Raw genomic sequence first — 27,297 nt, forward strand, 5'->3', positions numbered from 1 at the left:
TTAGGATTCCTAGGATATTGTCTTTTCTACAAGAGGTTTTGGAAAAGGGCTTATCTGCTAGTTCGTTAAAGGGACAGATTTCTGCTCTGTATTCTTTTACACAAACGTCTGGCAGAAGTTCCAGACGTTCAGGCTTTTTGTCAGGCTTTGGCTAGGATTAAGCCTGTGTTTAAGACTGTTGCTCCGCCGTGGAGCTTAAACTTAGTTCTTAAAGTTCTTCAAGGTGTTCCATTTGAACCCCTTCATTCCATTGATATTAAGCTGTTATCTTGGAAAGTTCTGTTTTTGATGGCTATTTCCTCGGCTCGAAGAGTCTCTGAGTTATCTGCCTTACATTGTGATTCTCCTTATCTGATTTTTCATTCAGACAAGGTAGTTCTGCGTACTAAACCTGGGTTCTTACCTAAGGTAGTTTCTAACAGGAATATCAATCAAGAGATTGTTGTTCCATCATTATGTCCTAACCCTTCTTCAAAGAAGGAACGACTTTTGCATAATTTGGACGTAGTCCGTGCCCTGAAGTTCTATTTACAGGCAACTAAAGTTTTTCGTCAAACATCTTCCCTGTTTGTCGTTTATTCTGGTCAGAGGAGAGGTCAAAAAGCTTCGGCTACCTCTCTCTCCTTTTGGCTTCGTAGCATAATACGTTTAGCCTATGAGACTGCTGGACAGCAGCCTCCTGAAAGAATTACAGCTCATTCCACTAGAGCTGTGGCTTCCACCTGGGCCTTTAAGAATGAGGCCTCTGTTGAACAGATTTGCAAGGCTGCGACTTGGTCTTCACTTCATACCTTTTCAAAATTTTACAAATTTGACACTTTTGCTTCTTCGGAGGCTGTTTTTGGGAGAAAGGTTCTACAGGCAGTGGTTCCTTCCGTTTAAAGTTCCTGCCTTGTCCCTCCCATCATCCGTGTACTTTAGCTTTGGTATTGGTATCCCATAAGTAATGGATGACCCGTGGACTGAATACACTTAACAAGAGAAAACATAATTTATGCTTACCTGATAAATTTATTTCTCTTGTAGTGTATTCAGTCCACGGCCCGCCCTGTCTTTTTTTGAGGCAGATCTAAATTTTAATTAAAACTCCAGTCACCACTGCACCCTATGGTTTCTCCTTTCTTGTCTTGTTTCGGTCGAATGACTGGATATGACATGTGAGGGGAGGAGCTATATAGCAGCTCTGCTTGGGTGATCCTCTTGCAACTTCCTGTTGGGAAGGGAATATATCCCATAAGTAATGGATGACCCGTGGACTGAATACACTACAAGAGAAATAAATTTATCAGGTAAGCATAAATTATGTTTTTTCCATCAGGATCTCAAATCATTTGAAGGGATGGAGATTGAACGCTTGATTTTTAGTCATAGAGGTTTCTCTGACTCATTGATTAATACTATGTTTCAGGCTCGTAAATCTGTCTCTAGAAAGATTTATTATCGAGTCTGGAAGACCTACTTTTCTTGGCATTCTTTAATAATTCATAGAATTTTATAATTTTGGTTTGGATAAGGTTTTGTCTTCAGTTCTTTGATAGGACAAATCTCTACTCTTTCTGTTCTTTTTTCACAGAAAGATTGCTAATCATCCTGGTATTCATTGTTTTGTACAGGCTTTGGTCCGTATCAAGCCTGTCATTAATTCTATCTCTCCTCTTTGGAGTCTCAATTTGGTGCTGAGGGCTTTACAGGCTCCTCCGTTTGAAACTATGCATTCTCTGAACATTAAATTACTTTCTTGGAAAAGTATTGTTCCTTTTGGTTATTTCTTCTGCTAGAAGAGTTTTTGAGTTATCTGCTCTTTTTTGTGAATATCCTTTTCTGGTTTTTCATCAGGATAAGGCAGTGTTACTTCCTGATATTCATCAATTTCAATTTCTCCTCCTTGGAGTTTTAATTTGGTTCTGAAGGCTTTTCAGGCTCTTCTATTTGAGCATATGCTTGCTCTGGACATTAATTACTTTCATGGAAAGTATTGTTCTTTTTGGACATCTCTTCAGCTAGAACAGTTTTTGAATTATCTGTTCTTTCTTGTGAATCTCTTTTTTCTGATTTTTTCATCAGGATAAGGTGGTTTTTGCTGTCCTCATTTCAATTCTTACATAAAGTTGTAAATTCTAACAACATTAGGGAGGAATTATTGTTTTCCTAAGACTTCTTTGGTGAGATTCTTACTTTCTTGGATATGGTAAGAGTTTTTGAAATTTTATGCTGAAGCTATTCAGATTTCAGATAGACTTCTAGTCTATTTGTTATGTTTTCTGGTTTTAGGAAGGTCAAAAGGCTTCTGCCATTTATTTGGCATCTTGCTTAAACTTTTGATTCATCATGCTTATTTTGAGTCGGGTGGATTCCCGCCTCGGAGGATTACGGCTCATTCTACTAGGTAAGTTTCTACTTCCTGGGCTTTTTAAGAATTAAGCTTCTGTTGATCAGATTTGCAATGACTTAGTCTTCTTTGCATACTTTTACTATGTTCTACAATTTTTATGTTTTCTCTTCTTTAGAAGCAGTTTTGGTAGAATGGTACTTCAGGCAGCTGTTTCAGTTTGATTCTTCTGCTTATAATTTCAGTTTTTTTCATTATAAAAATTGAAACTTTTTTGATTTGGATAGTGGATTAATTTTTCAGCGGAATTGGCTGTCTTTATTTTATCCCTCCCTGTCTAGTGACTCTTGCGTGGAAGTTCCACATCTTGGGTATCTGCTATCCCATACGTCACTTGCTCATGGACTCTTGCTAATTACATGAAAGAAAACATAATTTATGTAAGAACTTACCTGATAAATTCATTTCTTTCATATTAGCAAGAGTCCATGAGGCCCACCCTTTTTTGTGGTGGTTATGATTTTTTTTGTATAAAGCACAATTATTCCAATTCCTTATTTTTTGATGCTTTCGCTCCTTTCTTATCACCCCACTTCTTGGCTATTCGTTAAACTGAATTGTGGGTGTGGTGAGGGGTGTATTTATAGGCATTTTAAGGTTTGGGAAACTTTGCCCCTCCTGGTAGGAATGTATATCCCATACGTCACTAGCTCATGGACTCTTGCTAATATGAAAGAAATGAATTTATCAGGTAGTTCTTACATAAATTGTTTTTTCCCATTCCTGAAACTGTCATATAAGGAAATAGATAATTTTGCTTTATATGTTGTTTTTTTTCTCTTACATTGAGCAAGATGTCCCAATCTGATCCTGCCTCAGAAGTTTCTGCTGGAACATTGCTGCCTGACATCGGTTCTACCAAAGCTAAGTGCATTTGTTGTAAAAGTGTAGAAATTATTCCACCAAATGTCATTTGTAACGGTTGTCATGATAAACTTTTACATGCAGATAGTGTTTCCATCAGTAATAGTACATTGCCAGTTGCAGTTCCTTCAACTTCTAATGTACACGATATACCTGTAAATTTTAAAGAATTTGTATCTGATTCTATTCTGAAGGCTTTGTCTGCATTTCCACCTTCTAATAAACGTAAAAGGTCTTTTAAAACTTCTCATTTAGCTGATGAAATTTCAAATGACCAGCAGCATAATAATTTATCCTCTTCTGATGAGGATCTATCTGATTCAGAAGATCCTTCCTCAGACATTGACACTGACAAATCTACTTATTTATTTAAAATAGAGTATATGCATTCTTTATTATAAGAAGTGTTAATTACTTTGGATATTGAGGTAACCAGTCCTATTGACGTTCAGTCTAATAAACGTTTAAATGCTGTTTTTAAACCTCCTGTGGTTTCCCCAGGGGTTTTTCCTATTCCTGAGGCTATTTTTGATATGATTTCTAGGGAATCGAATAAGCAAGGTACTTCTTTTTTTCCTTCTTCAAGGTTTAAAAAATTGTATCCTTTACCAGCAAAATCTATAGAGTTTTGGGAAAAAATCCCCAAAGTTGATGGGGCTATTTCTACTCTTGCTAAACGTACCACTATTCCTATGGAAGATAGTACTTCCTTTAAGGATCCTTTAGATAGGAAGCTTGAATCCTATCTAAGGAAGGCCTATTTATATTCAGGTCATCTTCTCAGACTTGCTATTTCTTTGGCTGATGTTGCGGCTGCCTCAACTTTTTGGTTGGAGAATTTAGCGCAACAAGATTTGGATTCTGACATATCTAGCATTACTCGCTTGTGATGCCATTTTTTGATATTATCAAAATTGATGTTAGATCCATGTCTTTATCTGTATTAGCTAGAAGAGCTTTGTGGCTTAAATCTTGGAATGCTGATATGACATCTAAATCTAGATTACTATCTCTTTCTTTCCAAGGTAATAATTTATTTGGTTCTCAGTTGGATTCTATTATTTCAACTATCACTGGAGGAAAAGGAGTTTTTCTGCCTCAGGATAAAAAACCTAAGGGTAAATCTAAGGCTTCTAACCGTTTTTGTTCCTTTCGTCAAAATAAGGAACAAAAACTCAATCCTCCTCCCAAGGAATCTGCTTTTAGTTGGAAGCCTTCCTCTAATTGGAATAAATCCAAGCCATTTAGGAAACCAAAGTCTGCCCCTAAGTCCGCATGAAGGTGTGGCCCTCATTCCAGCTCAGCTGGTAGGGGGCAGATTAAGGTTTTTCAAGGATTTTTGGATAAAACCTGTCCAAAATCATTGGATTCAGAGCATTGTCTCTCAGGGGTATCGAATAGGATTCAAAGTAAGACCTCCTGTGAGAAGATTTTTTTCTCTCATGCATCCCTGTAAATCCAGTAAAAGCTCAGGCTTTTCTGAAGTGTGTTTCAGATCTGGAGTCTTCAGGGGTAATCATGCCAGTTCCTCCTCAGGAACAAGGTTTGGGGTTTTATTCAAACCTATTCATTGTACCAAAGAGAGAGAATTTATTCAGACCAGTTCTGGATCTAAAAATTTTGAATCGTTATGTAAGAGTACCAACTTTCAAGATGGTGACTATAAGGACTATTCTGCCTTTTGTTCAGCAAGGACATTATATACCCACAATAGACTTGCAGGATGCATACCGTCATATTCTGATTCATCCAGAACACTATCAGTTTCTGAGATTCTCTTTTCTAGACAAGCATTACCAATTTGTTGCTCTTCCATTTGGCCTAGCAACAGCTCCAAGAATCTTTTCAAAGGTTCTGGGTGCCCTACTATCTGTAATCAGAGAACAGGGTATTGTGGTGTTTCCTTATTTGGACGATAACTTGGTACTAGCTCAGTCTTTACATACTGCAGAATCTCACACGAATCAACTAGTGTTGTTTCTTCGGAAACATGGTTAGAGGATCAATTTACCAAAAAGTTTCTTGATTCCTCAGACAAGGGTTACCTTTTTAGGCTTCCAGATAGATTCAGTGTCCATGACTCTGTCTCTAACAGACAAGAGACGTTTAAAATTGGTTGCAGCATGCCGGCACCTTCAGTCTCAGTCATTCCCTTCAGTGGCTATGTGCATGGAAGTTTTAGGTCTCATGACTGCAGCATCGGACACGATCCCCTTTGCTCGTTTTCACATGAGACCTCTACAGCTTTGCATACTGAATCAATGGTGCAGGGATTATACAAAGATATCACAATTAATATCCTTGAATCCCAATGTACGACAATCTCTGACATGGTGGATAGATCACCATCGTTTGGTTCAAGGGGCTTCCTTTGTTCGGCCAACCTGGACTTTGATCTCAACAGATGCGAGTCTTTCAGGTTGGGGAGCTGTTTGGGGATCTCTGACAGCACAATGGGTTTGGAAATCTCAAGAGGCGAGATTACCAATAAATATTTTAGAACTCCGTGCAATTCTCAGGGCTCTTCAGTCTTGGCCTCTGCTAAGAGAAAACCGTTCATTTGTTTTCAGACAGACAATATCACAACTGTGGCTTATGTCAATCATCAGGGTGGGACTCTCAGTCCCCAAGCTATGAAAGAAGTATCTCGGATACTTGCTTGGGCGGAATCCAGCTCTTGTCTAATCTCTGCGGTGCATATCCCAGGTGTAGACAATTGGGAGGCGGATTATCTCAGCCGCCAGACTTTACATCCAGGGGAGTGGTCTCTCCATCCAGATGTGTTTTCTCAGATTGTTCAGATGTAGGGTCTTCCAGAGATAGATCTCATGGCCTCTCATCTAAACAAGAAACTTCCCAGATACCTGTCCAGGTCCAGGGATGTTCAGGCGGAAGCAGTGGATGCACTGACACTTCCTTGGTGTTATCATCCTGCTTACATCTTCCCGCCTCTAGTTCTCCTTCCAAGAGTGATCTCCAAAATCATCATGGAACAGTCGTTTGTGTTGCTGGTGGCTCCAGCATGGCCACACAGGTTTTGGTATGCGGATCTGGTTCGGATGTCCAGTTTCCTGCCTTGGCCACTTCCGTTACGGCTGGACCTACTATCTCAAGGTCCATTTTTCCATCAGAATCTCAAATCATTAAATTTGAAGGTATGGAAATTGAACGCTTAGTTCTAAGTCATAGAGGTTTCTCTGATTAAGTGATTAATACTATGTTACAAGCTCGTAAATCTGTCTCTAAAAAGATTTATTATAGAGTTTGGAAGACTTACATTTTATGGTGTTCTTCTCATAAATTCTCCTCGCATTCTTTTAGAATTCCTAGAATTTTACAGTTCCTTCAGGATGGTTTGGATAAGGGTTTGTCTGCAAGTTCCTTGAAAGGTCAAATCTCCGCTCTTTCGGTTTTATTTCACAGAAAGATTGCTATACTTCCTGATATTCACTGTTTTGTACAAGCTTTAGTTCGTATTAAGCCTGTCATTAAATCAATTTCTCCTCCTTGGAGTCTTAATTTGGTTCTGAAGGCTTTACATGCTCCTCCATTGAGCCTATGCATTCTTTGGACATTAAACTACTTTCTTGGAAAGTATTGTTCCTTTTGGCTATCTCTTCTGCTAGAAGAGTTTCTGAGCTATCTGCTCTTTCTTGGGAGTCTCCTTTTCTGATTTTTCATCAGGCTAAGGCAGTTTTGCGGACTTCTTTTAAATTTTTACCTAAGGTTGTGAATTCTAACAACATTGGTAGAGAAAATTGTTGTCCCTTCCTTATGTCCTAATCCTAAGAACTCTTTGGAAAGATCCTTACATTCTTTGGATGTGGTAAGAGCTTTGAAATATTATGTGGAAGCTACTAAAGATTTCAGGAAGACTTCCAGTATATTTGTTTTATTTTCTGGTCCTTGAAAAGGTCAGAAGGCTTCTGCTATTTCCTAGGCTTCTTGGTTGAAATTTTTGATTCATCAAGCTTATTTGGAGTTGGGTCAGGCCCTGCCTCAGAGAATTACAGCTCATTCTACTAGATCGGTCTTCACTTCGTGGGCTTTTAAGAATGAAGCTTCAGTTGATCAGATTTGCAAAGCGGCAACTTGGTTCTCTTTGCATACATTTACTAAATTTCTACCGTTTTGATGTATTTGCTTCTTCAGAAGCAGTTTTTGGTAGAAAAGTTCTTCAGGCAGCTGTTTCAGTATGATTCTTCTGCTTTTTGATTTAAGTTTTTTTCTTTCAAAAATGGAAATAAACTTATTTTTTTGGGTTGTGGATTAAATTTTTTCAGCGGAATATGGCTGTTTTTATTTTTATTCCCTCCCTCTCTAGTGACTCTTGAGTGGAAGATCCACATCTTGGGTATTGATATCCCATATGTCACTAGCTCATGGACTCTTGCCAATTACATGAAAGAAAACATAATTTATGTAAGAACTTACCTGATAAATTCATTTTTTTCATATTGGCAAGAGTCCATGAGGTGGTTATGATTTTTTGTATAAAGCACAATTATTTCCAAATTTCCTTTATTGATGCTTTCTACTCCATTCTTTATCACCCCACTGCTTGGCTATTCGTTAAACTGAATTGTGGGTGTGGTGAGGGGTGTATTTATAGGCATTTTGAGGTTTGGGAAACTTTGCCCCTCCTGGTAGGATTGTATATCCCATATGTCACTAGCTCATGGACTCTTGCCAATATGAAAGAAATGAATTTATCAGGTAAGTTCTTACATAAATTATGTTTTTCTCTCAAGTCCATGGCGGAGGCGCTGCTACTATTCGTCACACTTGAAGGGCTGTGTTCCTGTTCCACAGCGTAGATTCCGGTAAGATCGTTTCATTTTACTTCATCAGAATGTATTGTAACTTATTAATGTTCCCGTAAGGAACTATCTTGCAGGACTTAAGTATATTTATAGGGCCTCAGTGAGGCTCCTTTGGTATCTTGGAATCGAGGGTTAATATCTCCCGAGGGGGATTATTGAACGGGGGGGGTTTAATCATGTTTGTTATGTGATTTAATCTGCTTATGTGTAGTGTTATTGGGCTCTTGGCTTAGAACATAAAGGCCTTTGGAAGTGACGCAACTTTATGGTTGGGCGCGCTTTTTTTGGACTGTATGGTTCACCTTGTAACTAGATGTGTTTACATTCTAGCCTTCCATTTCCGCATTCCTGACCATGTGGCGACTGAAAAATTAGAGTCTGCTTGTGTCTGTTTCTAGGAGGTGGTGAGTGCCCCAGCCATTGTGGGTGTCAGGTGCCGTTTAAGTTTTTTCTTAGTCCATATTAGTATATTCTTTATCTAGCAATGGAGGATTCTGATTCTGAGACTGTTCAAATTTCAGATTCTTCGACTTGTGAAGAATGCGATTTGGCCCCGTTGACACAGGTCAATCAGTTATGTTCGATATGCCGTAATAGAGTGCCCTGTTCCTCGGGCTCGGTTGAATCGGGTCTGCTGAGGGTTCTGCCCTCCAAGAGGCAAGTTCCCTACCACTCCCTACTACTGCACATGCGGATAACCCAGATTATGTTTATCCCTCCTTATAGGTTGGCTTGTACCCCCTATAAGGATGATGTAATTTCCAAATTGTCTGCTTATTGAGATCTTTCCCAGTTTTTTGTTGGAAGATCAGGGTTCTGTTTGGCTGGTCCTGCGGGTATGCCTGTTTTCTTCCTGGGCGTTAACCTACGGGTTGCCTTATATTTTCTTTTATCCCGTTAGGATGTCTTTTAATTTCGATTATGTGTTTCCTTCGAGAACTTCTGGGATCGATTCTCTTTGGTTGCTTCTTCGAAAGCTTGTTAAGGGGCACGTTAGTCCTAGGTTTGTCTGTTTTACCTTCCCCTCTGAGGGAGGATTTAGCCATCTTGACAGTTATGACTTAAGCTGTGGCTGGTCCTGCTGGGATTCAGATCTCTTCTGTCCTGTGGCTTGTTCAGACACGTGGTGCCTGTTCTGCCTGGCTGGTCCAGTGGGGCACTGAGTGCTCACATTATTATTTGTGTGTCTTCTTGTTTTTCTTTACAAGTTCAGGTAAAGGCTCTGCATAACTGGAAGGGTTGTGTCGGTCCTTATTCAGCATTCAAGCTGGTGACCGGGTCAGTGGAGTTCCGCTGCGTCGCTCTCTATTGCTCCAATTTCCTCAGGGGCCTAGAGTTTCTTTCCTCTCTGGGGAGGATTGGGGGCTTAGCGCCTCCTTACCGCTGTCTGAGCGGTTTGGCCTTCTGAGGCTCTGGAATTGTCCTTGGACTTGTTTCTGCTGTGGTCCTCTTCTTGAGACCTTGTGGACTTCGTCCATTCCTCGGGTTCCTTAAGGGGACCTGGTTCCCTTCGGGAGTTGGTCCTTTGTAGGGACATGGGCAGTGTGGTCTCCTTGAGCTCTGTTTAGGGTTTCTGCCGAGAGCTGGGAATGCTCCGCGTCCTTCTTTTTCTCCTTGGATTTTTGGGGGTGATGTGGAGGCTAGCCTTTGTTCGAGTGACTTTGTCCTCGAGGTATCCCCTTGCTCTTGGTCGTAGGTGGCTGTTGCGGCTAGGTCTCTAGTGCCCTTGTTCCAGTCTTTGCTTCCTTAGCTCCTTGGAGCGTTGGACTCTGGCAAGGGGTGGTCTTGTCCTATGGTTTCTCGTTGTCCATTTTACTTTTGACATTGTATGGTATTTCCCAGGAGTCTGGTTTTATATCAGATGGGGGATTTCAGTTTCCGGGTTCTTGTTTATTTGGGGGGCTCGGACCTCTCCTTGCTCTGGCTCTTCCAGTGGATGAGTTTTTCACTCAGCATTTCCGTTGTGGATCCCCTTGCGGGTTGTACCGGACTGTTAGAATCTAGAGCTGGTCCGGGGTTCCCCAGTTCCAGAAATCTTGGGCGGTGTCCTTTGGTTGGGCTCATTGATCTGGTCAAGTAGACCAGGTTTTTCTGGGTGCCGATGCCCCCTGCGCTTGCCTTTTGCCCATCGTTGGTTTCCCTTAGTTGGCTTGCTGAAATAGTGTGATGACTTTGCTGTGCTGCAAGCAACGGGGTTCGCTGTGGAACCACTGCAGCTATGGCACCTTGTCTGTGTGCTAGCCAGTTATATCTTCAGGTGATTTCTTCCAGGTCAGGGAGTTGGAGTTTTGTTCTCTCGGTTCAGCCTGCGACTGTGTCCTGGGGGCAGGTGCTCTGTCCTTCCGACCTGCTTGCCGGCCCCCCTTTGTCTTGGGGGGGATTATAACCTTCCTTTAGAAGTGTGGTCCCTATCTTGGGGCTTCTCCTTGTTTCAGGAGGTTAGGACAGCCGGGTTAACCTATTTCGGAGAGAGGTTCGATCTCTGGGTTGTTCTGTCCATTTGGAAAGTTGCTGGCTCCGCCTTGAATCTATGTTGGGCCTTTAGCTAAACCTCTAGGTCTAAGGCCTTGTCTCCATGTGGTATTTCAGGTTGACACCCAAGAACTATTGTAATGGTTGTGCCATTTTTTCCGCTCGTTGTTTGAGCCTGGGGTTTTTATGGTCCCCTGGTTTCAGACCTGCCGATGCTTGGGCTGGCCCGGCTGGAGGTAGGTCCTGAGATCCGTTGTTCCCTCGGATCTTGGGGGCGCAGGGTCCTCGTTGAGGTTCTGGGCTCTCCTTTTATTTTTTTTATTATGTGTAGGTTTGGCGGTTTCAGTTGCCTAAGGTGTGCCTTCTGTAATGGAGGTTTAGCACTCTACATTTGGTAGCCTCTTCTAGCAAGCATTTCTTCTGTGTCATCCTGAGGATGGCTGCGTGTTCTTGACTCAGGTGTTTACCTTGTTTGGGTCTGCTACATATAATTTTGCCAGAACTCCTCAGGGTTCTGAGTTTGGATGATGTTTGGTTTCCGTTTTCAGTTGTTCCTAGGCTCTGGTTGACTTGCTGCCTGGCAAGTGAAGGGTCGTTCTTTGACACCAGCTACAGCCGTTTGCACCTTGACCGAGTGCTAACTAGCTGTTCCAATCCTTTGCAGGTTTTCTCTGTTCTGCTTCCGGTACTAAACCTTGTGGTTCTATTTGGATTGGGCGTTGCCTCCCCTTGTTGTCAGGACCCTTTTAGGTCTTGCGAGCTTGGTTTGATTGGGGGGTTTTTCTTTTATCGAGTTTGTGGTACCGTTCGGTTCCCATTTGGTTCTTCCGTGCCTTATTCCTTTGGGAGTTTCGGCAGGGGTTCCCTTCGCTAGTAAAGGGTGTGTGGTGGGGGACCAACTGTGGGGCAACGGTGTCTTCCGGAGGACTTTTGGCTAAGTTGTTTCTGATGTTGCGGTCTCTACCTAGGTTTACGGGCTATCTGCTGGTCAGTTTCCTTGGGCCTTTTTTCTTTCTGGTAGTGTTTTTCAGGCCTGGTGCCCTCAGAATGGGCCGCCTATTGTACCCTCCCGTTTCGGCATTCAGTGTCCTCTATAGCTTGGGTATTGTTTTCTCAAAAGTAATGAATGCAGCTGTGGGCTCTTTCCATTTAGGAAGAAAAACATAAATTATGCTTACCTGATCATTTTCTTTTCTTCCGATGGAAAGAGTCTACAGCTCCCCACCCGTCTTATGTGGGGCGTCTTTGTTTTTTTATTCTTGTGGCACCTTTTCACCCAGATGTTTTTTACTGTTCCTTGTTCCTCTGCAGAATGACTGGGGAATGAGGGAAGTGAGAGGAGTATTTAAGCCCTTGGCTGGGGTGTCTTTGCCTCCTCCTGGGGGCCAGGTTCTTATTTTCCCAAAAGTAACGAATGCAGCTATGGACTATTTCCATCGGAAGAAAATTATCAGGTAAGCATAATTTATGTTTTTAAATAAAAATTCTCTTCAATCCTTAAATGTATAAATTTGCCACTAAGCTAATGTTATATAGGTCTGCACTATCTGCAGAATTATATAACATTAGTTTATAGGTTTACTGTCCCTTTAAGATGGCCAACAATTAATGTACGAGCAAAAGCCTATGTGTATTGTGCCGATAGCACAGCACTTCATCATGGTATTTTAACAAATATGATATTTAGTGATGAGATGTTCAGTGCTAGTCACTGTTACTAAGGCCCTGATATAGGTTCTCTAGCTTGGAGAGGAATTGCAGTTCAGACTTCACAGGGGCCAAACTCACTGATTATTCAAAAGAAAAAGGGCGGAACTCTCCAGCACTGCAAGATCTCTCTCATTTCTGTATGTGAAGGAGAGACAAGCCCAGTGCAATAAAGCACTGCGTGATATGAGAGTTTTGTGCTTTGTATTCTAGATTACTTTGCACTTTAGATTGGGTCCTTTCAGCATTATAGCATTTAGGGTTTGCACATTCTCATTTATATTTTAATACATTTAGATTTAGCTCTAGCAGTGATTTTAAAAATTCTGATTATGTTTTGAAAGTTTTTGTGTTACTTTAACACATTATAATCATACGTTGTATCTTTCTGTGTAGCTTTTGCAAATTACATTGCACAAAATTACAGCTTCAGAAAATGTGAGGGACAGGCCAGTTCCCTGGCCTGAACAGGGGAGTTCCCAGGGTATGTCTGAAGCTCTCTTAATTTTGTAAGCATTTTCAACAAACTGGTCTCACTGAACTATCTCACCAGCTGTATGCAGGTGAAGTTTGCTTAAATTTTACAGTAACCAACTGAAAAATAATATATAATAAAATATAGACAAAAGCAAGTGCAATTGTAGTTAAAACATTTCAGTTTAATTTGGAATTCATACAATGAAGCCTTTATATCGGCCCCAGGGCTTCTCCAGTTATCTTCTCTGTCCCATGTGAAATGTTGTATACCAGAGATCTATATTCTGGCATTTCCAGATTCCTCCCCGTTTCTTAGAAAATTCAGTGAGTTGTGCCTTTGTGAAGTCAGCACTATAATCTCTCTCCAAACTAGAGAATGTTTTTTTTAAACTTTTTTTTTAGATATCACGAGTAATAAACACAAAATAACAAACAATCAAAGGTTTTCCAGTACTCAAATAATAGGTTGGTAATGTCTAGGTAGCATAGTTCATGGTGTATATGTCAACATACATTAGCATTGGTGATCGCATGTGCAAAGTCATTCAAAAGGATCCATTTGATGACCGTGTCTGGTAGCTCAAGTGTGGACAAGATGAGAGAGATTAAAAATTAGGCTTTAGTTAATAAACATTATTTCAGACATGAAATGAGGAGAAAGGAACGCTGGAACTCAAAGTGAATCAGAGTAGGTTTATTCAGGAGCCGGCTTAACAACACTTCAGGTAAGCTCCTTACTGATGCGTTTCGCGCATGCGTACATGCTCTTCTTCAGAGATATCAGACATCAGGGCTGGCAGAGAGACCCCTGGTTAATTTGTTATTTATGTAGGGTGGTTTTTCAATAAAACTTGATATCTAGGAAAGTGTCTAGCTTTTGGGTTCTATAATATCTGTTACGGTTACCCTTAGTCTCGCTGAGAGATGGACCGCTTAGTAGCCTGGATCCCTATTGCTAAAGAGGGGAGAAGCTGCTTTCCATAGTATTCTATATGAGTCTCGCAAATATAGAATAATCTCCCTTAGCTGCAGTACAGCTAGGATACCCTTCTGCCCACAAAAACGAGTCAACGCTGCGATTGAGGGTCAAACAAGAACTCAGGACTGGGATGCCCAGCCTGCTTTTTATTAAGGTTACATGCACACAGGGCACTCCCAGGGGGAGAGGGGGGGAAGCACAAAATCCCCCATCACACATTTAGATAGAGAGCACTGTCCTTTGACAGGCCACAATAGGATTACAGTACTTAAGATAACAAGTTTACAAGTTCATCTTATCAATTAGCAGTCTGGCTCCAGAGGTGATTAGACAATAGTTTCTAAAAGCTGAAAAAAAAGAGTTAACTCTTTATGAAATGATACTTGTTACGGTTTTCTTGGAGCCCTTCTTAGGCGCTGGCTTGCTGGTTCAGGCATTGCTGCTGGGAAATAAGCTCTTCACAACAAAATAACTAATGCTTCTGTAACAATATCCATATTCCTCAAGTATTAAAGTACTATTCATATGGGAGATCCACTCCCCTATTGAGGGAGCAGACATTTTTTTCCAATTTCTAGCGATCAAGAGTTGGAGTTAGCTGAATTTAAGGAAAACTGCAGGAGTCGGAGGCGTAGCTTACAAGTCTTCTGTGACAGTAAATTTAAAATTGCCATGGTGGGGATTAAGGAGAATGAGAGGCAGATCAGGGTTTGCAGAAAGTTTTCTAATGACTTCCAAAAGGGGTTAAGATTGGGACAGGACCACCACATGTGGAGCATAGAACCCCTGCTGCCACATCCCCTCCATCATCTATCAGAGGAGGTAGAGTATATGCTTTTTAGGCGTGTTGGTGTTAGGTGCCATCTCGTCATGATTTTATAATTTAGCTCTAGGAGCTTAGTGGATGTCTATGATTTTTTAGTAAGCTCAATGATTAGTTTCCAGGTCTGTGTGTCAATTTCTGCATCTGATTCTAGGTGCCATTTGTGAGTAAAGGTGGGAAGTTGTGAGAGCTGGTCCGTTGTTAATATTGTTTTTAACTAGAGAATGTTTTCTTGTCTGGCCCATGGAAAGTAGTGGCACTCTCTGGGAAACTGAAGCTGACAGTTTTTTTAGTTTTAATTTAAATAATACATGCAAAGTGCAATCTAATTTGTAAAAGATACACATAATCAGAATTTGTAAAATCACAATCCTAAATACACTGCTGTATACTAAATAAAATACAAAATAGAAAGTTTAAATGTAATAAAATGTAATCTGAAGTGTAAAGTGATATAAAATAGAAGTAAATGCAGCAGAAATGTCATGCAGTCCTATATTGCACTGGGCTTGTCTCTCCTTCACATACAGAAATGCAGGGAACGCCCCTTGGAGAAGTAAAGCAAAATCGGTCTTTTGAAATTTCACTAGGGATCTCGCAATGCTGGAGGATCATTTTAGGATAGCTCACTTGAGCAGAGTGGTTTTGAATATCAGGGCCTAAGTGTCCACATAGATAATCAGGAAACAAAGTAATTCCAGCCTTGTATACATTTTAAAAAGAACCTTTATTTTTCTTGCATGGTCCAAAGTACAAAAAAGGAAACATTTCGGGCCTATACCAGGTCCTTAGTTATGTCTGCATGTAAACATACACAGCTATTTCACAGACAAGCAAGCATACACCCACATGCTATTACACACTATCACCACCTAGTGGTTATTTATCATGTTATAGCTTCTTTCTTTCTTTTTTCTTTAATGGACAATGCCATCTACTGGGCATTTGTCTTTTTTTAAAGGACCAGTCAACACATTAGATTTGCATAATCAACACATGCAAGATAACAAGACAATGCAATAGCACTTAGTCTGAACTTCAAATAAGTAGTAGATTTTTCTATAACAAATTTCAAAGTTATGTATATTTCCACTCCCCTTGTACCATGTGATAGCAATCAGCCAATCACAAATGCATATACGTATAGTCTGTGAATTCTTGCACATGCTCAGTAGGATCTGGTGACTCAAAAAGTGTAAATATAAAAGACACTGCACATTTTTTTTTAATGGAAGTAAATTGGAAAGTTGTTTAAAATTACATGCTGTATCTGAATTATGAACATTTAATTTAACCTGAGTGTCCCTTTAATGAAATATTTGCTAAATAAGCAATGACTAGTGTAGGTGTTCTTCATTAGGGGTTTCCATCTCCCTTGGAGGTATGGAAACCAAATGATGTGGGTATGGGATTAGATGTCTGAATAATTAAAAAAAAATAAAGTTGATCATTTGATTATTAAAGGGACAGTAAAGTCAAAATTAAACTTTCATGATTCAGATAGAGCATGCACACAACTTTCCTATTTACATTTGTTAGCAAATTTGCTTTGTTCTCTTGGTATGTATTATTGAAGAATTAAATGCAGTAGGCTCATAAGCGCTCAGGAGTGTGCACGTGTCTTTTGTACTCTATTGCAGCAGTGTTTTGCAACATTATTTGTAGCTTTGTTATAAAATGTTGCAAAACACTGCTGCCATACAGTACTAAAGACACGTGCACACTCCTGAGCGCTTATGAGCCTACCTAGTTTTACTCTTCAATAAGATACCAAGAGAACGAAGCAAATTTGATAACAGAAGTAACTTTAACTATCACCATTATCAATACCTTGATTCCGTGTTTTGATTGCAGAAGACAGCAGCAAAATCTCACTAGTTCTAGCTAGCTTGTGTATTTGTGATTTGCCTTTTATATATAAATAAATGTTTTTCTTTTAACTGTACCTAACCTAATAGGACTGGTGATGATTTCAACATTCTGGTGATAGGGGGTATAGGGACATATAAGGAGTCTGTAGGGGATACCATTTGTTTACGGAATTCTGTATAATAATTATGTCATAGTCTTCAAAACAGCTTTAAATATATGTGAATATCCTCAATGTATCTTTTTGTTTAACAGCTATGGGATATGAATCCAGTGGTTTCCTGATGACAGCTGATTCAATAGAATATGGATTAAAGGGATGTACAGAGAGAGACTACTTCTTGTTCTTGGAAACGCAGGAATATCTAACAATCAACATTTTAATAAGAATTTGACATAGATGAGACATTGGACTTTCTTCTTTTTTTTTAACATTTGGACCAAGTTTGAAAATCTGAGAGTTTATATTTTAACTTGAAAAACTTGCAGTATGAAATCTTCTTCATTCCTTGGTTTGTTTTTGTCCATTTCGGAGTGTATCAAGCTTGGGGTTTATAATTCAGGTAAAGGTTTGTGTGCTGTGTAATGTAGTCTACTTGTCTGCTGTGTATGTTTTTGTTGCTTCTTTTTCACAGTCTTTGCATGCTACTATCATCTAAAAGGGTTTTTAGGTCATGTAGAAGATTCTTCTAATCAACAAAAGATTGAATGAAAAATAAATATTAATGCGGTTGTATAATGTAGATCTGGAAGATTTCTACAGCAGCTGGTCATTTTGTGGAAGTGGAGGTTACACAACATCTAAAGTGGAGCACTTGAATGTAAACCATGGTACCCTGGTGCATAAGGATTTATAAGTGCTTAGTGTATACAGGTACAAAAAAAACCTAAAGGGAAACTCACTACTGGGGTGGTTTAGTACTGTCCTTAGATTGGGACATTAATCTGCACAATTTACTAATTAAATATTGCTGGCAACATCAAGTATCAAAATGTTACATTCATTAAATATTACATTTTCTATAATGACTTTCATTGATAATTGCAGCTCAATGTAAAAAAAATATTTTTTTTGCCTGCCAGGTGGTATTATGAAGTAAAATAGATACGTGGTGGCAAAATATTATCTTACAATATTTTCTGTTATTTATAAATCTTACTTTGGTTATCCAAAGCACAAATTAATAGAATTATTTAACATAAATTGCTAAAATTATCATTTGTGCAACAAACATTGGGAAAAAATATAATGGGCTAGAATAATGTTAGAATGATTTACTGCGTCAGAGCTCTGGTTAACTGTTTCAGGAAACATAAAAGTGTCACAAAACACATAAATATATAACAACGTACAGTTACAATCATAACACCTTATAAGAAAAAATATTGCACAAAATAGTTGTAAAACCTTTAATAATATGAGGTCTCAGGTGTTAGAGAAAAAAAACATGACATTTGTATGCAAGCTAACCTAAATATACAGCAGTTACAGCTGTGACATTTGTATGCAAGCTAACCTAAATATGTAGCACTTAGAGCTGTGACATTTGTATGCAAGCTAACCTAAATATACAGCAGTTACAGCTGTGACATTTGTATGCAAGCTAACCTAAATATGCAGCATTTAGAGCTGTGACATTTGTATGCAAGCTAACCTAAATATTCAGCAGTTAGAGCTGTGACATTTGTATACAAGCTAACCTAAATATTCAGCACTTAGAGCTGTGACATTTGTATACAAGCTTACCTAAATATTCAGCAGTTAGAGCTGTGACATTTGTATACAAGCTTACCTAAATATTCAGCAGTTAGAGCTGTGACATTTGTATACAAGCTAACCTAAATATTCAGCAGTTAGAGCTGTGACATTTGTATGCAAGCTCACCTAAATATTCAGCAGTTAGAGCTATGACATTTGTATACAAGCTTACCTAAATATTCAGCAGTTAGAGCTGTGACATTTGTATGCAAGCTAACCTAAATATTCAGCACTTAGAGCTGTGACATTTGTATGCAAGCTAACCTAAATATTCAGCACTTAGAGCTGTGACATTTGTATGCAAGCTAACCTAAATATTCAGCACTTAGAGCTGTGACATTTGTATGCAAGCTAACCTAAATATTCAGCACTTAGAGCTGTGACATTTGTATGCAAGCTAACCTAAATATTCAGCACTTAGAGCTGTGACATTTGTATACAAGCTAACCTAAATATTCAGCAGTTAGAGCTGTGACATTTGTATACAAGCTAACCTAAATATTCAGCACTTAGAGCTGTGACATTTGTATGCAAGCTAACCTAAATATTCAGCATTAGAGCTGTGACATTTGTATACAAGCTAACCTAAATATTCAGCAGTTGGAGCTGTGACATTTGTATACAAGCTAACCTAAATATTCAGCAGTTGGAGCTGTGACATTTGTATACAAGCTAACCTAAATATTCAGCATTAGAGCTGTGACATTTGTATACAAGCTAACCTAAATATTCAGCATTAGAGCTGTGACATTTGTATACAAGCTAACCTAAATATTCAGCATTAGAGCTGTGACATTTGTATACAAGCTAACCTAAATATTCAGCTGTTAGAGCTATGACATTTGTATGCAAGCTAACCTAAATATTCAGCTGTTAGAGCTATGACATTTGTATGCAAGCTAACCTAAATATGCAGCAATTAGAGCTGTGACATTTGTATACAAGCTAACCTAAATATTCAGCAGCTGGAGCTGTGACATTTGTATGCAAGCTAACCTAAATATGCAGCAGTTAGAGCTGTGACATTTGTATACAAGCTAACCTAAATATTCAGCAGTTAGAGCTGTGACATTTGTATACAAGCTAACCTAAATATGCAGCAGTTAGAGCTGTGACATTTGTATACAAGCTAACCTAAATATTCAGCTGTTAGAGCTATGACATTTGTATGCAAGCTAACCTAAATATGCAGCAGTTAGAGCTGTGACATTTGTATACAAGCTAACCTAAATATTCAGCAGCTGGAGCTGTGACATTTGTATGCAAGCTAACCTAAATATGCAGCAGTTAGAGCTGTGACATTTGTATACAAGCTAACCTAAATATTCAGCAGTTAGAGCTGTGACATTTGTCTACAAGCTAACCTAAATATTAAGCAGTTAGAGCTGTGACATTTGTATACAAGCTAACCTAAATATTCAGCAGTTAGAGCTGTGACATTTGTATGCAAGCTAACCTAAATATTCAGCAGTTAGAGCTATGACATTTGTATGCAAGCTAACCTAAATATTCAGCAGTTAGAGCTGTGACATTTGTATACAAGCTAACCTAAATATTAAGCAGTTAGAGCTGTGACATTTGTATACAAGCTAACCTAAATATTCAGCAGTTAGAGCTGTGACATTTGTATACGAGCTTACCTAAATATTCAGCATTAGAGCTGTGACATTTGTATACGAGCTTACCTAAATATTCAGCAGTTAGAGCTGTGACATTTTTATGCAAGCTTCCCTAAATATTAAGCAGTTAGCTGTGACATTTGTATACAAGCTAACCTAAATATTCAGCAGTTAGAGCTGTGACATTTGTATACGAGCTTACCTAAATATTCAGCATTAGAGCTGTGACATTTGTATACAAGCTAACCTAAATATTCAGCAGCTGGAGCTGTGACATTTGTATACAAGCTAACCTAAATACTCAGCAGTTAGAGCTGTGACATTTGTATGCAAGCTTACCTAAATATTCAGCTGTTGGAGCTGTGACATTTGTATGCAAGCTAACCTAAATATTCAGCAGAGCTGTGACATTTGTATACAAGCTAACCTAAATATTCAGCAGTTAGAGCTGTGACATTTGTATGCAAGCTAACCTAAATATTCAGCAGTTAGAGCTATGATATTTGTATGCAAGCTTACCTAAATATTCAGCACTTAGAGCTGTGACATTTGTATGCAAGCTAACCTAAATATTCAGCTGTTGGAGGTATGACATTTGTATGCAAGCTAACCTAAATATTCAGCAGCTGGAGCTGTGACATTTGTATACAAGCTAACCTAAATATTCAGCAGTTAGAGCTGTGACATTTGTATGCAAGCACCTAAATATTCAGCAGTTAGAGCTGTGACATTTGTATGCAAGCTAACCTAAAATTCTTTCATGTAATTAGCAAGAGTCCATGAGCTAGTGACGTATGGGATATACATTCCTACCAGGAGGGGCAAAGTTTCCCAAACCTTAAAATGCCTATAAATACACCCCTCACCACACCCACAATTCAGTTTTACAAACTTTGCCTCCGATGGAGGTGGTGAAGTAAGTTTGTGCTAGATTCTACGTTGATATGCGCTCCGCAGCAAGTTGGAGCCCGGTTTTCCTCTCAGCGTGCAGTGAATGTCAGAGGGATGTGAGGAGAGTATTGCCTATTTGAATGCAGTGATCTCCTTCTACGGGGTCTATTTCATAGGTTCTCTGTTATCGGTCGTAGAAATTCATCTCTTACCTCCCTTTTCAGATCGACGATATACTCTTATATATACCATTACCTCTGCTGATTCTCGTTTCAGTACTGGTTTGGCTTTCTACAAACATGTAGATGAGTGTCCTGGGGTAAGTAAATCTTATTTTCTGTGACACTCTAAGCTATGGTTGGGCACTTTGTTTATAAAGTTCTAAATATATGTATTCAAACATTTATTTGCCTTGACTCTTATTATTCTTATTTTTCAGACAGTCAGTTTCATATTTGGGATAAATGCATTTGTTTCAATAATTTTTTCTTACCTTAAAAAATTTGACTTTTTCCCTGTGGGGCAGAAAATGCTTCATTTTATTGCGTCATTCTTGGCGCGGACTTTTTTGGCGCAAAAATTGTTTTCTGTTTCCGGCGTCATACGTGTCGCCGGAAGTTGCGTCATTTTTTGACGTTTTTTTGCGTCAAAAATGTCGGCGTTCCGGATGTGGCGTCATTTTTGGCGCCAAAAGCATTTAGGCGCCAAATAATGTGGGCGTCTTTTTTTGGCGCTAAAAAATATGGGCGTCACTTTTGTCTCCACATTATTTAAGTCACATTATTTATTGCTTCTGGTTGCTAGAAGCTTGTTCACTGGCATTTTTTTCCCATTCCTGAAACTGTCATTTTAAGGAATTTGATCAATTTTGCTTTATATGTTGTTTTTTTCTTTTACATATTGCAAGATGTTCCACGTTGCAACTGAGTCAGAAGATACTTCAGGAAAATCACTGCCCAGTGCTGGAGCTACCAAGCTAAGTGTATCTGCTATAAACTTTTGGTATCTGTTTCTCCAGCTGTTGTTTGTATTGCATGTCATGTCAAACTTATTAATGCAGATAAAATTTCCTTTAGTACTGTTACATTACCTGTTGCTGTTCCGTCAACATCTAATTTTCAGAGTGTTCCTGATAACATAAGAGATTTTATTTTTTAAATCCATTAAGAAGGCTATGTCTGTTATTTCTCCTTCTAGTATACATAAAAGTCTTTTAAAACTTCTCTTTTTTCAGATGAATTTTTAAATGAACATCATCATTCTGATACTGATAATGGTTCTTCTGGTTCAGAGGTTTCTGTCTCAGAGGTTGATGCTGATAAATCTTTGTATTTGTTCAAGATGGAATTTATTCGTTCTTTATTTAAAGAAGTATTATTTGCATTAGAAATAGAGGATTCTGGTCCTCTTGATACTAAATGTAAACGTTTAAATAAGGTTTTTAAATCTCCTGTAGTTATTCCAGAAGTGTTTTATCTCCCTGATGCTATTTCTGAAGTAATTTCCAGGGAATGGAATAATTTGGGTAATTTATTTACTCCTTCTAGACGTTTAAGCAATTATATCCTGTGCCATCTGACAGATTAGAGTTTTTTGGGACAAAAATCCCTAAGGTTATGGGGCTGTCTCTACTCTTGCTAATGTACTACTATTCCTACGGCAGATAGTACTTCATTTAAGGATCATTTAGATAGGAAAATTGAATCCTTTCTAAGAAAAGCTTACTTATGTTCAGGTAATCTTCTTAGACCTGCTATATTTTTAGCGGATGTTGCTGCAGCTTCAACTTTTTGGTTAGAAGCTTTAGCGCAACAAGTAACAGATCATAATTTTATAGCATTATTATTATTCTATAACATGCTAATAATTTTATTGGTGATACCATCTTTTGATATCATTAGAGTTGATGTCAGGTATATGTCTCTAGCTATTTTAGCTAGAAAAGCTTTATGGATTAAACTTGGAATGCTGATATGTCTTCTAAGTCAACTTTGCTTTCCCTTTCTTTCCAGGGTAAATAATCATTTCCGTTCCTTTCCTCACAACAAGGAACAAAAGCCTGATCCTTCATCCTCAGGAGCGGTATCAGTTTGGAAACTATTTCCAGTTTGGAATATATCCAAGCCTTATAGAAACCTATAGCCAGCTCCTAAGTACCTATGAAGGTGCGGCCCTTATTCCAGCTCAGCTGGTATGGGGCAGATTACGTTTTCTTCAAAGAAATTTGGATCAATTCCGTTCTCAATCTCTGGTTTCAGAACATTGTTTCAGAAAGGTACAGAATTGGCTTCAGTTAAGGCCTCCTGCTAAGAGATTTTTTTCTTTCCCGTGTCCCAGTTAACACAGCAAAGGCTCAGCATTTCTGAAATGTGTTTCAGATCTAGAGTTGGCTGGAGTATTTATGCCAGTTCCAGTTCTGGAACAGGGACTGGGGTTTTATTTTATCTCTTCATTGTACCAAAGAAGGTCAATTCCTTCAGACCAGTTCCGGATCTATCATTATTGAATCGTTATGTTAGGATACCAACATTCAAGATGGTTACTGTAGGACTATCCTGCCTTTTGTTTAGCAAGGGCATTATATGTCTACAATAGATTTACAGGATGTGTATCTGCATATTCCGATTCATCCAGATCACTTTTAGTGTCTGAGATTCTCTTTTTAGACAAGCATTACCAGTTTTTTGGCTCTACCGTTTGGCCTAGCCTCAGTTCCAAGAATTTTTTTCAAAGGTTCTCGGTGCCCTTCTTTCTGTAATCAGAGAACAGGGTTTTGGTATTTCCTTATTTGGACGATATCTTGGTACTTGCTCAGTCTTCTCATTTTCGAAGAATCTCATACGAATCGACTTGTGGTGTTTCTTCAAGTTCATGGTTGGAGGATCAATTTACCAATCAATTCATTGATTCCTCAGACAAGGGTAACCTTTTTAGGTTTCTAGATAGATTCAGTGTCTATGACTCTGTCCTTGTCAGACAAGAGAAGTTTAACATTGATATCAGCTTGTCAAAACCTTCAGTCACAATCATTCCCTTTGGTAGCCTTATGCATGGAAATGTTGGGTCTTAGGACTGCCGCATCAGATGCGATCTCCTTTGCTCGTTTTCACATGCGACCTCTTCAGCTCTGTATGCTGAACCAATGGTGCAGGGATTACTCAAAGATATCTCAATTAATATCTTTAAACCGATTTTACGACACTCTCTGACATGGTGGACAGATCACCATCGTTTAGTTCAGGGGGCTTCTTGTTCTTCCGACCTGGACTATAATCTCAACAGATGCAAGTCTTACAGGTTGGGGAGCTGTGTGGGGGTATCTGACGGCACAAGGGGTTTGGGAATCTCAGGAGGTGAGATTTCCGATCAATATTTTGGAACTCCGTGCAATTTTCAGAGCTCTTCAGTCTTGGCCTCTTCTGAAGAGAGAGTTGTTCATTTGTTTTCAGATAGACAATGTCACAACTGTGGCATACATCAATCATCAAGGAGGGACTCACAGTCCTCTGGCTATGAAAGAAGTATCTTGAATTTTGGTTTGGGCGGAATCCAGCTCCTGTCTAATCTCTGCGGTTCATATCCCAGGTATGGACAATTGGAAAGCGGATTATCTCAGTCGCCAAACGTTGCATCCGGGCGAATGGTCTCTTCATCCAGAGGTATTTCTTCAGATTATTCAAATGTGGGAACTTCCAGAAATAGATCTGATGGCTTCTCATCTAAACAAGAAACTTCCCAGGTATCTGTCCAGATCCCGGGATCCTCAGGCGGAGGCAGTGGATGCATTATCACTTCCTTGGAAGTATCATCCTGCCTATATCTTTCCGCCTCTAGTTCTTCTTCCAAGAGTAATCTCCAAGATTCTGAAGGAATGCTCGTTTGTTCTGCTGGTAGCTCCGGCATGGCCTCACAGGTTTTGGTATGCGGATCTTGTCCGGATGGCCTCTTGCCAACCGTGGACTCTTCCGTTAAGACCAGACCTTCTGTCTCAAGGTCCTTTTTTTCCATCAGGATCTGAAATCCTTAAATTTAAAGGTATGGAGATTGAACGCTTGATTCTTGGTCAAAGAGGTTTCTCTGACTCTGTGATTAATACTATGTTTCAGGCTCGTAAATCTGTATCCAGAGAGATATATTATAGAGTCTGGTAGACTTATATTTCTTGGTGTCTTTCTCATCATTTTTCTTGGCATTCTTTTAGAATACCGAGAATATTACAGTTTCTTCAGGATGGTTTAGATAAGGGTTTGTCCGCAAGTTCCTTGAAAGGACAAATCTCTGCTCTTTCTGTTCTTTTTCACAGAAAGATTGCTATTCTTCCTGATATTCATTGTTTTGTACAAGCTTTGGTTCGTATAAAGCCTGTCATTAAGTCAATTTCTCCTCCTTGGAGTTTGAATTTGGTTCTGGGGGCTCTTCAAGCTCCTCCATTTGAACCTATGCATTCATTGGACATTAAATTACTTTCTTGGAAAGTTTTGTTCCTTTTGGCCATCTCTTCTGCCAGAAGAGTTTCTGAATTATCTGCTCTTTCTTGTGAGTCTCCTTTTCTGATTTTTCATCAGGATAAGGCGGTGTTGCGAACTTCTTTTGAATTTTTACCTAAGTTGTGAATTCCAACAACATTAGTAGAGACATTGTGGTTCCTTCATTATGTCCTAATCCTAAGAATTCTAAGGAGAAATCGTTGCATTCTTTGGATATTGTTAGAGCTTTGAAATATTATGTTGAAGCTACTAAGTCTTTCCGAAAGACTTCTAGTTTATTTGTTATCTTTTCCGGTTCTAGAAAGGCCAGAAAACTTCTGCCATTTCTTTGGCATCTTGGTTGAAATCTTTAATTCATCTTGCCTATGTTGAGTCGGGTAAAACTCCGCCTCAGAGGATTACAGCTCATTCTACTAGGTCAGTTTCTACTTCCTGGGCGTTTAGGAATGAAGCTTCGGTTGATCAGATTTGCAAAGCTGCAACTTGGTCCTCTTTGCATACTTTTACCAAATTCTACCATTTTGATGTATTTTCTTCTTCTGAAGCAGTTTTTGGTAGAAAAGTACTTCAGGCAGCGGTTTCAGTTTGAATCTTCTGCTTATGTTTTTCATTAAACTTTATTTTGGGTGTGGATTATTTTCAGCAGGAATTGGCTGTCTTTATTTTATCCCTCCCTCTCTAGTAACTCTTGTGTGGAAAGATCCACATCTTGGGTAGTCATTATCCCATACGTCACTAGCTCATGGACTCTTGCTAATTACATGAAAGAAAACATAATTTATGTAAGAACTTACCTGATAAATTCATTTCTTTCATATTAGCAAGAGTCCATGAGGCCCGCCCTTTTTTGTGGTGGTTATGATTTTTTTGTATAAAGCACAATTATTCCAATTCCTTATTTTATATGCTTTCGCACTTTTTTCTTATCACCCCACTTCTTGGCTATTCGTTAAACTGAATTGTGGGTGTGGTGAGGGGTGTATTTATAGGCATTTTAAGGTTTGGGAAACTTTGCCCCTCCTGGTAGGAATGTGTATCCCATACGTCACTAGCTCATGGACTCTTGCTAATATGAAAGAAATGAATTTATCAGGTAAGTTCTTACATAAATTATGTTATTCAGCAGTTAGAGCTATGACATTTGTATACAAGCTAACCTAAATATTCAGCAGTTAGAGCTGTGACATTTGTATGCAAGCTAACCTAAATATTCAGCAGTTAGAGCTGTGACATTTGTATACAAGCTTACCTAAATATTCAGCAGCTGGAGCTGTGACATTTGTATACAAGCTAACCTAAATATTCAGCAGTTAGAGCTGTGACATATGTATACAAGCTAACCTAAATATTCAGCAGCTGGAGCTGTGACATTTGTATGCAAGCTAACCTAAATATTCAGCAGTTAGAGCTGTGACATTTGTATGCAAGCTAACCTAAATATTCAGCAGTTAGAGCTGTGACATTTGTATGCAAGCTTACCTAAATATTCAGCAGCTGGAGCTGTGACATTTGTATACAAGCTAACCTAAATATTCAGCAGTTAGAGCTGTGACATTTGTATACAAGCTAACCTAAATATTCAGCTGTTAGAGCTGTGACATTTGTATACAAGCTAACCTAAATATTCAGCAGTTAGAGCTGTGACATTTGTATGCAAGCTTACCTAAATATGCAGCAGTTAGAGCTATGACATTTGTATGCAATCTAACCTAAATATTCAGCAGTTAGAGCTATGACATGTGTATGCAAGCTCACCTAAATATTCAGCTGTTGGAGGTATGACATTTTTATACAAGCTAACCTGAATATTCAGCAGTTAGAGCTGTGACATTTTGTATACAAGCTTACCTAAATATTCAGCAGTTAGAGCTGTGACATTTGTATGCAAGCTAACCTAAATATTCAGCAGTTAGAGCTGTGACATTTGTATACAAGCTAACCTAAATATTCAGCAGTTAGAGCTATGACATGTGTATGCAAGCTCACCTAAATATTCAGCTGTTGGAGGTATGACATTTTTATACAAGCTAACCTGAATATTCAGCAGTTAGAGCTGTGACATTTTGTATACAAGCTTACCTAAATATTCAGCAGTTAGAGCTGTGACATTTGTATGCAAGCTAACCTAAATATTCAGC

General features: G+C 39.0%; 1 protein-coding gene across 1 annotated transcript in view; it reads left to right on the top strand.

Annotated features, from left to right (window-relative positions):
• Positions 1-17,142, top strand: part of WDFY2 (WD repeat and FYVE domain containing 2) — a 336,435-nt gene extending 319,293 nt beyond the window's left edge. The window contains exon 12 of the mRNA XM_053708379.1: positions 16,659-17,142. Within this exon, the coding sequence (XP_053564354.1) occupies positions 16,659-16,688 (30 nt within the window). The 3' untranslated portion in view covers positions 16,689-17,142. The remainder of the gene's footprint in view (positions 1-16,658) is intronic.
• Positions 17,143-27,297: the final 10,155 nt, after the last annotated feature.

Source organism: Bombina bombina, chromosome 3, assembly GCF_027579735.1.
Source record: "Bombina bombina isolate aBomBom1 chromosome 3, aBomBom1.pri, whole genome shotgun sequence".
NCBI classification, from domain to species: Eukaryota; Metazoa; Chordata; class Amphibia; order Anura; family Bombinatoridae; genus Bombina; species Bombina bombina.